The sequence below is a fragment of the Archocentrus centrarchus genome, chromosome 15, assembly GCF_007364275.1.
Source record: "Archocentrus centrarchus isolate MPI-CPG fArcCen1 chromosome 15, fArcCen1, whole genome shotgun sequence".
Taxonomy (NCBI): domain Eukaryota; kingdom Metazoa; phylum Chordata; class Actinopteri; order Cichliformes; family Cichlidae; genus Archocentrus; species Archocentrus centrarchus.
This window is the reverse complement of record NC_044360.1, coordinates 16,089,211-16,101,475: the sequence shown is the minus strand read 5'-3', so window position 1 is coordinate 16,101,475 and position 12,265 is coordinate 16,089,211. Positions and strand designations below refer to the sequence as shown.

Here is a 12,265-nt window from a genome sequence, read left to right as displayed (position 1 = left end):
AAGCTCGTCTTAGCATTGTAAAAACTGACAGCAAGCAATCCTCTGAAATGTCATTTCTCAGTTTCACATTTCTGTGATAATGGAAATCAGAACCAGTAACGTCCCAGTGGGTGAAACCTCAAATGTATTAGCTGTGAGTGAGTATGTCTGCCAACAGATGTCTGAATACCTGATACCAACAGCAGTCCTCTGGCTACCCAAAGGGACCAATCATTTTCAGCAGCCTGTCAGCTTATTATGCTGAATATTCCTCCTGCCTGGTAAAAACAAACCATATGTACCAGACGCAGGTGTAAATTTTAACACGTGCGTGGAGAAATGTGTCTCTCTTTGATCCTGTAACTGTAACATAAGTAAGGATCAAAAGTTAGATGATTCACTTTTTTCCTGCCAGCAGTTTATGTAATTTTTTTCTATACAGAGAGAAATATGAATGATGAATAGGGTCTCTAGGGAACTGGTGACAAATGTATATAGCAATATACCAAGAAAACACTGAGCATTAAATGAATAAACTTTAATTACATTACAATTAAGGCTGTATAAATGTACTTAAAGTGGCTGTTAAAATCAGTAGTCTTATGAAGATTTTATAGTTAACCACATGACTCTGGGATGATAATTAAGTAGTAATTATTCCTTCAGCTGTGTGACAAATGTCTAATCTAATCCATTTTGATTTGTCATCTCTAGGACATGTCAGTGTAGTGCGGGGGTCCTCGGTTACAATTTGCTTTGAGCACCTTGTAGTCTCCACACCCTCCTGACTTCTTTTTCTGTGGTGTCCAGCTCACTGAATACATTAACATCCTTTGTCTGCTCAAAGTGCTGCAACAATCTCTGGAAAACAGTCACTGGGATGCTGAAGTTCAGGTGCGGGTAAGTCACTTTAGTGGCCAAGTCCCGTGTGTTGCTGGAAACAATACCTGCAAAACAGCATAAAATCTTTTTTTTCCCCTCTTAAAACTGCAAATACAGCAGTGCAGACTGAGCAATCTGCTGCGCACAGCTGCCTTTTTGCTACAGAGAAGTTTTCTGTGGTTATCATGTGCCCCCCTCTGTTCAAAAGGAGTACATAGGATTTCTAGTTGCAATGTTCCTTACCCAGCAGCTCTCCTGAGCATTTCTGCACCACAGCACCCCCGCTGGTCCCTGCTTGTACTGCACATGTGGTCTGGAGCATGACAGGCTGGCAATTCCAGCTAATGGCTTTGGAGAGGACGCCGCAGGTCAGGGACGGACCACAGCTCCGACCCAGCCCACCGTATCCAACAACAACTACAGATTCACCTGAAGGCAGAAAAGTCATTAGGGTTTGTAAGTGTAAAAAGACAGGATCTCTCTTCTGGCACTGAATATGATGCAACATAAAAATAATTCTGTTTCTTCTACACGAGACTGAAATAAAACCTGGAATGAAACTCTGAGACATGCGAGGGACCACAGCTTCTGGGACAGAGTCTCTGAGCTGCACCAAAGCGAGATCATAGGGTGAAGATGCTTTAGTGGAAAAAAGGACATCACCCACTGTATCATGGACTCTGGGAAAAAGAAAATCACCAAAACAGCGAGGAACATTAGTCCTACACATTTTTGCTATGACACACTGTGATCACAAAAACAGTCTTCTTAAAGGTGGTGAACTCACGCAGACATGCATACAGTATAAGACCAGAATCCCATATAGAAAGGAAGGATGAATTTCACTTTGACTAATCGATGCAGCAGGGCTTAACTTCTGTGTCATTGGTGCAAGTCAACTTAGATGACTGTATATACAGTTGTGGTCAGAACTCATCATGGGCATGAATGAATGAATGAACTGTTGTTTTTCCAGGGTGCCATGATTGTACAGCATCTTTAACTACTTAAAAAAAAAAAAGAATTGAATTGAATTAATTTTGCTTTTTCTGTAATCCACACAAAGTCAAAAGTATACATAAAGGCTCAAATATATACATACACTCACTTAAATATTTTAATAAGTGATTGATGAAGGTCCTAAAATGTCTTTTAACTTGACAAGGCTGAGGCTTATTCTTGTTAGTGATCATGGTTGACTACAACTGGTAGTTTATCTTTTCTGGCACTTATTAGACTGACAAACACTCAGAACAATGGGAAAGTTCAGGGAACTCAGTGAAGAACTAGGAAGTAGAACTGCAGATTTACTCCAGTTGGGAAGGTCTCTTGGAGACATTTCTAAACAACTGCAAATTCAAAGATCGTCAGTTCAAACAACTGTACGTAAGTACATGTTATTCAAATGTCTCACCACTTTGCCAACGTCTGGAAGAAAACCAAAACTGTCACCTTCAGATGAAAACAAATTGGTTAGGATGTTCAAGAACAACCCTGGAACCACCAAGGCTGCCATGAACTGGAAACTGCTGGAGCACCAGTGTCATGGTCCACAGTGAAGCCAGTTTTACACCCCCATGGACTATGACAGTGTTGACCAAGAAAGAAACGCCTGCTCTAAAATGGACACCTTCAAGCTCGGCTGAAATTTGCAGCTGCCCACATGGACAAGCCAAATGTCTTCTGGAGACAAATATTGAGCTATTTGGCCACAATGGCAAGAGGTATGTTTGGAGGAGTAAAGGTGGGGCTTTCAAACCTGAGAGCACTGTACCGACTGTCAAGTATTTTGGTGGTAGCATCATGTTTCGGGGCTGTTTTGCTGCCAGTGGTACTGGTACTTTGCACAAAGAGGATGGAATAATGAAGAACTACCTCCAAATTCTTCAACTTCATCTCAAATCAACAACTAGATGGTTGAAACTTGGACACAATTGGTTGTTCCAACAGGACAATGATCCCAAACACATCAAAACTGCTTCTAGAATGGACAAATTATATCCAGCCAGAATTATGCCAGAAGCTTGTTAATGGCTACCAAAAATGTCTGGTTGAGGTGCAACTTGCTAAGGGACATTTCACCAAATATTAGTGGGGGGTCTATGTATATATTTGAACTTTTATTTATACTTTTGACTCTGTGTGGATTATAAAAATTCCAAAATAAATTCAAATGTGTCCACACAATTCTTGTTTTTATACAGTCATTAAAAGATGTATTCTGTAAATCATTCCACCCTGGAAAAAGCAGTTCAAATAAATCATTAAAAGCCCCAAACTGCCATGGCGTTCATACCCATGATGAGTGTAAGTAAATTTCTGACCACAACTGTACACACACAATCTTGAGAAAAGGTCCAATCAAATAAAGTTTGAGAAATGCAACTAAGACAGGTTTTAATGTCACTTTGTACAAATATCTCAAAATCCTTGGCACTAGGAAAAACACAGGTCTAATTAATATTATTAAAAAAATATGCGTCTGCAGGAATGAGTAACAAGTTCAAGTACTTGTTAATGCTTGTTTTTTCCCTATGATAAACTGTGTCACATTTGAAAGAAGACCTTTGTAAGAACACAAAGTGGTGTTAAGGATCTATTAACATTTTTTAGTTTAATAAGTTTGAATTAATTTCCCCTTCAAATCATATTTTCACGTATGGTTAAGGAGTGTCTAACAGTCTACACTTGTAGGGGGTTTAAGATAACAAACGTGCTGTCACCTGTCCCTGTGATGGAACTTCAAATGGACTTTAGACTTCCTGTTGACAACGTGCCTGCAAGTCACAACCAGCCGAGAGGTGACAACAACCCCTGAGCCCCAGAACTGTCCGCTGTCCACAAAGCACACAGTGGGGTATTTAATAGCTTTTGACCCATGAGCTGCGGTGGACATCTGGAGACCTGACTCTCCCCGATGGAGCCAAACATCTCTGAGGGGATCTTGAACACTAATGCAGCTGATGATGTTCCTGAAGACCAAGTGGGCAGAGCAGACCAGAGTGAGGCCTATCCATTCATTGGCTTTCCAGCCAAATGGAGACACAATCAGCCCAATGAGATGCACACTGTCTGCACCTTTCACCACAAACAATCCTCCACCCTCTGTGCCTGGCAGGCAGCGTGCATCTGTGAGGATGACAGCATTATCCTCTCCAGCAAGGTTACTAATGATGCCTCTGCTGAGGGTGCTGATGAAGAGATCCAAGCAGAGGGAGCCAAAAGGTGAGCCACATGCAACAACTGGGCAGCCCTTTTGGAGAGAAGTGCTGCTCTGCCAGGGGATACTGCCTGAATAGTGACTGCTATCTACCACAACACCTGCCCTGAGAACAGCAAACCAGCTAAGGAAGTGGAAATCTCTGAGCAGCTTCTCATCCTCTTCATCACAATGGAAACGCCACTGGTCAGCCTCTTGGAAAACTGCCTGAAAAGCGTGTTTAAACTCCACGCAGTTCACTAGCATGAGCAGCTCGGCTGCAACTTCCCGTTGCCCCGTTGTTGTTTTGCTTCTCGGGCGTGTGAATGCTCCTCTCTCTGCGCTCTGGTTGGTATCCAGATGTCGCTGAGTGAAAAAGCTGACGCGGATTTTAAGTTTAGCGCTGAAGCTGTGCGGTGGCAAGAAGTCGTGGTCCCAAGAGAGGGGGTCTCCGTCGGTAATAAAGCGTGAAAACGGGAGGCCGGCGCAGATGATGGTTCCATCGTGAGGGTGGACGATAACTCCGCTGCAGCTCACCGGTTTCTTTGCCGAACAAGTCTCTGACACCTTCACAACACAGCAACTCCTCTCCACGTCCTTTAACTCCATGCTTCAGCAAAGCGGATCAACACGCGTTTAAACCGCGTTTAACAAACTGACAGACATGCAAAGAGAGAGACCAAACCGTCACACTGAGCAGTTAAATCACTGCGACTTCAAGTTTAAACTATTTATCGCAAATACTCCCCGACAGTCTCGCCTAACTTCTTGCCCTGCTCCCAACTTCCTTGTTCTGCTTCGTTCCTGCACCTGATTGGTCAGAAAGCAAACACCTCCCAGCCAATGAGAAACAGGGAAGCAAAGAAACAAGGAACATTCATAAACACCTGTTAAGAAGTTAATTTGTTTTAATCACAACCAGTTAATTTGCTTTTTTTTTTTTTTTTTTTTTTTTAAACGAAAGAGTCGCGACTTTCCGGTGTCGTGCCAAAAATGATTGTTTCTATGTTTTTTTTATATGTCTATTATATTCGCTGATATTGGTAAATAGCAGGAAATTTGTAAAATAAAGAAATGATCTATTTTGCAACTACCTTTATGAGTTTGCGTTATTGTACTTACTCTCTGCCCTACACTGCAATCAACTGAGTTTTTTTTGTCCATTTAAGATGTCTTTATAGAACTGCTGTTATATTTATTGTAATTTCTGCTGCCTACTTGGCCAGCTCTCTCTTGAAAAAGAAAATTTTAATGAACAAAATGACCCTTTTTACTTTGATAAATAAAGGATATATATAAAACTGACTTTACCAAAAATGGAGTGCAGCTTCTACCTTCTGACAGGAATGATTTTTCTGGCTCATATAGCATTAATGAGAGATATGTATGAGATATCTTTGACAGATTATAGGCCACAACAGTTTAAATACAGTGACTTTTTGACATGACACTTGTAAAAAACACACAGCTTAGTTTTTACTCTGCAAAATAATTCACTTAAAAACTTGAGCAGTGACAATGAATGCAATTTACTCAACTACACTATATTCACTGTTATTTCTTGTCAACAAAAATCTCATATTTTAAAGCGTGTTATGACATATGGAATACAATAATATGCTTTTATCCTGTCCTATGTGTGCCTTTTTCTCTGTCAGAGTGGTGTGGTGGTTAGCACTAGTGCCTCACAGCATGCAGGTCCTGGGTTCAAATCTAAGCTGGCTTTTTGTGTGTGTGTGTGTGTGTGGAGTTTGTATTTTATCCCTGTACCTGTATGGTTTCTCTCTGGGGACACCGGCTTCCTCCCACAGTCCTAAAACATGCATGTGGTTGGATGTAGTAGTGATGGGCTGGAGGAGGCGCACGGAGCACTAGTGGATGATTTTGGAAAGTGGTCTGGTAGGAATCATCTGCTTCTGAATGTGAACAAGACTAGAGAAAAGGTGATCAACTTCAGAAGAGGACAGCTCCACAGTCCGGGTCTAACCTGGGGCAGAACCTCTGCAAGTCAACAAATACCACACAGCAGCATAAAACAGCCCCAGAGACTATAATCCATCCATCAATTTCAAGAATGGCATCCAGCTGGCTTTAAAGTTGATATAGGATCTATCATTACCACACCAAATCCATTCACGTTTAGCAGTAAGCAAAATCTCATTAAGCCACCTTTTAAGACAGGGAGGTGATGTTGATTCCAATATAACAAGTCTCTTTGCAGTGATCATTTCTTCCCTCAGAGCTTTGGAGGGATGGGAGTCATCTTGTCCCATCAGAGCAGCCAAATTAGTCCAGATGAATGGCCACACCTCTGTTTGGAAAACATACCAAATATATCCCTCAAATTTCACTAAAATCTGACCAAAACTCTAAGAGGAGCAGCAAATCTTGGGAATGCAGACACACAGATGAACGGCTCACCACGGCACGGGCTCATCAGTCCTTTGAGCTAAAAATGACTCAAACAAGATTTAAAGAGTTACCAAACATATTTATTATGTTAAAACTTTGCACAACACATCCAACAAGAATATGACATATTTTGCAAGAGATACTTCATATCCATAACATTTGATGTAACAGGCAGGCCAGTTTTTATTGCAAAATATAAATACAATCTTATAGACTAAATAATTTATGTTTTAAGATGATTTGATCAAAAATACTGTATAAGCTATTTTGTTAGCACCGCCCAAGTACTCTCATAAATCACTGCTTACTGTAGCAGCAACCAATCACAAAGTGCTCAAGTCATTTCAATGCACTTACCTATCAACAAGTTTGTTACGTCACCTGGCTGTGCTGGTGTAGAAGTGGCAAAAAGTCAGTCAGTGCACTTGTGGTTGGCTGTGATTGTAAACCTTTCATGGATTAAAATAAACATATCAGGAGAACTGTCAGCATCCTCAGAGGTAGGCTACCATATTAACGTTAACAAATACAGCAACACATTTTTGCAGCTCTTTACAGAAAAAAAAAAAAGTTTTGTTAATGGAAACAATCGATTGAAAGACATAAAACAAAACAGAATAAATAATATCCATCTGTGCCAACAAAAATGGTTTTTATCCTCAATCAAATAAGAGTTTCTCCAAGCACACAATGTTAACTAAATTGACCTTCACTGTAAGCCAACACCAGCAGCCAAAAATAAACCTGGTCTGAAACAAGTTCACAGCAATGGCATGTCCTATATGGCAGGAACAATTCCCCACAGGCTTTAAGTAAAGGTAGAAACCACAGCATGAAGACTATTCTCCACACTCTGGTCTTGCTGTGGTAGGACTAAGATGACACGGGATTCTTCAAACGCATGAATAATGCAGGGTTTTTAATATAAAACATATTTCTTACTGGCATATTTAATAAAATCATTCTCTACTGCAGGTAGTTTCGTGTGGAACATGTCTTTGTGCACAGACAGCACGATGAATCTGGTTAAGGCTATTAAAAGGACATCAATCAATCGATATACTGGGCAAGCCAGCGAAAACCGTCTCCATATCCCTGTCGCTTCAGCACACTACACATGAACACCTCCATTGGCCTCAAATTCAGCTCCTTCAGTGGCACTTTTACCTGAAAAGAAACAAAAATGCGCATCAAAAATAGAACAGCTTTAAATTTACAGCTCAATTCAACAACCTTGTCCATGGACAATAAACAAGTACAATGCACATCTTAAACTTTAACCAAGCTTTAAGCTCTATTAGCAAAGGTTTGGCAGACTCAGCAACACAGATCAATAAACCCTCACTTGGGTCTTGAACCAGAAATGATAACTCAGATTTAAATAAGAAATTCAAGTACAGTAAATATCGCTAGTTCGATCTAGTCTTGTTACACAGTAAAAATATCTTCAGACAACGACCGGCCACTTTGTTAGGTACACCTGTTCACCTGCATGTTAACACAAATATCTAAGCAGCCAGTCACAAAGCAGTAATTCAATGCATTTAGACATGCAGACATGGTCAAGACGACCAGCTGGAGGGCATCAGAATGAAGAAGGGCATCAGAATGAAGAAGAAAGGTGATTTAAGTGACTCTGAGCATGACATGATTGTTGGTGCCAAACAGGCTGGTCCGAGTATTTCAGAAACTGCTGCACCATGTCACAAAGCTCAGATTTCTTGAACCTGACAAAGAGTGCACTGTAGTCAGAAGGCCTCCGTAGTCACCAGATCTCAATCCCATAGTGTACCTTTGAGATGTGGTGGAACAGGAGACTACTTTTTCCAACCAGAGGAGTTGCGTAATGCTGGCCATTAGAAAGAATGCAGGTTTAAAGAACTTCTGAACAGGTGTCACTTTTAAAAGTTTCAGTTAATCTTTCATATACAGTTAATGCTTTAGACCATGAGAATATAATCTAATGCTGAACAGATATATAAAACTCCTTGCAGACATCTGCTTTCATCACATTATTTAATCCCACCTTTCCAGTTGTATGGCCATGAAGACCAAGTACTCCCCTGAGTGCATCCTCACTGATGGCTTCTGGACGGTCTATCTTATTACCCAGGATTAGAACTGGGATGTTTGCAATGGTTTCATCAGTTAACAGGGCCTAAACACAAGAAGTGCCATATCAGACATATTATTTATATCAGTAGCAGCAATAAGCAACTGTCTGCGTTGATATCAGTACAATTAACTCACATCCAGTTCAACTTTTGCTTCCGCTAGTCGCATATGGTCAGCACAATCCACCATGTACACTATACCGTTTATGGCTGGGAAGTAGTTCTTCCAGATCCGTCGTGCTGTGAAGCCACACTTTTTCAGTATTTATACAACACCTCAGCAACTGCATCAATATTTTGGAAAGCTAAAAAAAATAAATAAATACGGTCAAGCACCACATTTTTTTTAATTCCCACCTTGTGTATGACCTCCAAGGTCAAATGTCGTAAAAGTCATTCCAGCTATTGTCAGCTCCTCAGATGCTGTGGGAAAGAGGGAAAGCACTGACTTTAGGATAAGTGGTGAAGCAGGATGCACAAAGCCAATTGCTGAGGTGATAAGTACAAAAACTTTTTTAAAAAGAATCTCTGAATGTACTTGGGTATAGTGTTGGCATGTGCTGTCCTAGCCTGTCGTCCCTGAGCATCTGCAAGAGTGTTGTTTTTCCAGCATTGTCCAGTCCGAGGAAAACCAGCTTCCCAGTCTTCTTGTACAACCCTGAAAGAAGTCAGATTGATTGGAATCTACATTAAACTCACTCAGAAGTCTTGAGCAGGATATGGGATATCGGGACTACTGTTGCAAGTTCTTCACAGCAAGAGCTTGGTTTGCATTTCCAGCAAAAAGCTAAACTCATTCTGGGCAGATGCTGGACTCCACTAGGGCTGGCCTTTGTCACAAATTCTGTTCATGATTTTTATGAACAGAATTTTTAAGCATAGCTGAGGGGTGGAGGGTTTGATGGTCTTATGATCTCATCTGATTTGTAGATGATGTGGATTTGTTGACTTCATTAAGCCATGACCTCTAGCTCACTCTAGGGCGGTGTACAGACAAGTGTGAAGCACCTGGGATGAGAATCAGCACCACCAAGTCCGCCAGGTTGGGAACAAATTACTGCCCCAAGGGGAGGTGTTTAAGCCTTTCATGGTCTTGTTCAAAAGTGAGGAGAGTGTGGAGTGGAAGATTGATATATAGAGAGTTGCAGTGTCTGCAGTGATGTGGATGCTGTACTGGTTTTTGTGATGAAGAGAGCAAAGTGCGAAAGCAAAACTGTCAATTTACTGGTCAATCTACCCTCACATACGTTCATGAGCTGTGGTTAGTGATAGAAAGAATGAGATTGCAGATACAAGCAGCAGAAATTAGCTTCCTCTGAAGGGTGACTCGGAGTAGCGCCGCTACCCCTCTACATTGAGAGGAGCATCTGACCAGTTCAGTTCCTGGGTGACTCCTAGGGAAGATGTTCAAGGCATGTTCTACCAGGAGGAGACCCCAGGGCAGACCCATGATACACCAGAGAAATTACATCTCTTGACTTTCTAGGAAAAGCTGGAGGAGGTGACCAGGGAGAGGGAGGTCTGGGCATCTTTGCTTAGACCAGGGCTCTTCAACTCCAGGCCTCGAGAGCCCCTGTCCTGCAGGTTTTAGATGTGTCCCTGATCCAACACACCTGAATCAAATGGCTGAATTACCTCCTCAGTATGCAGTGAAGTTCTCCAGAGTCCTGCTAATGACTTCTATATTTGACTCAGGTGTGTTGAAGCAGAGACACATCTAAAACCTGCAGGACAGGGGCTCTCGAGGCCTGGAGTTGAAGAGCCCTGGCTTAGACTGTCGCCCCCATGACTCAGATCCGGATAAGTGGCAAATAACAGATGAGAAAAATGTTTGTTTTTTTTGGTTGGACAACATGGACATTTATTTACAGTACTCTACCTAACAGCTGCAGGACGCCGCTGAAGCCCCTGTAGATCCAATCAAATATAAAAGACATTTCTCTTGACTGCCTGAAATACAGAAAACTGAAGTTATTTATGACACATTAAAGAGCACAGCGGTGTACACAAGGTACAGTCATTAAGTTTACAAATATCAAATATCAAACAGAACATTTCAAAAAAGAACCACTGAAAAAGCTGTCCTCTGTCCACTGAAGCTCATTGTTAATCAGTATTCCTGAGCCTGGGTGGATTACTCTGCTGGTATGTGTAAGCTCTGTGTAATCACACAAGTTTTTAAAAGCTTGAAAGGAAAGGAGCCAAGCAAAGCAACAAATAGCCTTCTGTGATTTTTTTCAGATGTTGGTTTGATCTGAGAGCTGTCTCACTCAGTCACAGAGATCGTCCCTTGACTATTTTTGTGGCGCACTGCAACAAGGACACTTGATCTTGGTCGTCTCCCCCTGCCTTCTCTCAGTGACACACAAACACCTGTCACTCTGAACTTAAAGTGAACAGTGAGGCCTATAGGCTTTGAGGAAATTACCCAATTTTTAATCCCTCTATTACACTGTGTTTTCAAGGGGTCATTTGTAAAAAAAAATCAGCATGGAATTTAATTGCTTGATCTGTGGATTTAAAACTGTAACACTTTGGGCGCTACTCAGATAACCCTCATAAACTTTGATAGCAATGCCATAAATGCCATTTTTGAAACGAAATGACCAAATCAGCACTCCAAAACAAGTAAACACGACCAAAAGCAAACCGCACAGCAGCTCACTACACTCTTTAGAAACGCTTGTTCCAGTGATTTCACTACTGTTGTCCAGCTTATCACGTGAACGGTCATAAACAACGGTAAATTTAGTAAACATGAACGCGCGCAGGGGTCCGCGGTGACCAAATCTCTAACTTTATGATGTCAGCAAAGGGATTCAACAAGCAAACTTGAACGGAAAAGTTTAAACTCCGACAAAGTCAACCTAATACATCATTTGCAGCGTTACCTTGGTCAGCAGGGTTGGTGAACTGAACTTGGTCCAAGCCTGTCCAGAAGCCCGTGAGTTTGACAGTTAACCGGAAATACGTCACGGTGAATGGCTAATAACATACCAGGATAAGGAGTGCGCATATTTTTCTTTGAAAATTTTTTTTTGTCTTTGTATCTCATAGAGGCAGTGTAAAACAACCTTTAAACACTAATTAATATCATTTGTAAGGTTAAAGATCAAAGATTAAAATTGCTGTTTGTGCCACTGCCTTTCCACATTTTCGGTGTAACCTCCCTACACACAGAGTATAAACACATTAAATGTTAAAAGTCAGTTTAAAAAAAATAATAAAGGATACACACTTGCATCTTAGTATGTATTTAGGCTAAAAAAATCAGGCGTCAGAATCTAAAATAATATATCTACTAGTTTAAACAGAGCATAAATATTACTATGAACTGTAAAAATAAACGTGAAGAGGGTAATGATCAGTGGGGGGCAGCATTACAACTTTTTTTTTTTTTTAATCAATTCACAAAAATGATCTAAGTTTATTTATATCTAAACAACCAATCACATGGCAGCAACTCAAAGCATTTAGGAATGTAGACATGGTCGACCCGACCGTGACATTGTTGTTGGTGACAGTCTGGTCTTCAGAAACTGCTGATTTACTGGGATTTTCCCACGCAACCTTCTCTAGGGTTTCCAGAGACTGGTCGAAAAAAGAGAAAATATCCAGTGAGCAGCAGTTGTCTGGGTGAAAATAGCTTGTTAATGTCAGAAATAAGAGGAGAATGGCA

General features: G+C 41.1%; 2 protein-coding genes across 2 annotated transcripts; both read right to left on the bottom strand.

The window, feature by feature from the left end:
* Positions 1-539: 539 nt before the first annotated feature.
* On the bottom strand, positions 540-4,880 carry tysnd1 (trypsin like peroxisomal matrix peptidase 1). Its single transcript, XM_030748141.1, has 4 exons — positions 3,585-4,880; positions 1,411-1,541; positions 1,105-1,290; positions 540-926 (listed from the first exon to the last, which is right to left on the bottom strand). Exons 1-4 carry the CDS (start codon positions 4,667-4,669, stop codon positions 724-726), a joined length of 1,605 nt encoding a protein of 534 aa, XP_030604001.1. The 5' UTR covers positions 4,670-4,880; the 3' UTR covers positions 540-723.
* Positions 4,881-6,585: 1,705 nt separating this feature from the next.
* sar1ab (secretion associated, Ras related GTPase 1Ab) lies at positions 6,586-11,562 on the bottom strand. The gene is made up of 7 exons (XM_030748033.1): positions 11,478-11,562; positions 10,466-10,536; positions 9,125-9,244; positions 8,944-9,009; positions 8,723-8,826; positions 8,499-8,630; positions 6,586-7,639 (listed from the first exon to the last, which is right to left on the bottom strand). Exons 2-7 carry the CDS (start codon positions 10,521-10,523, stop codon positions 7,523-7,525), a joined length of 597 nt encoding a protein of 198 aa, XP_030603893.1. The 5' UTR covers positions 10,524-10,536; positions 11,478-11,562; the 3' UTR covers positions 6,586-7,522.
* Positions 11,563-12,265: the final 703 nt, after the last annotated feature.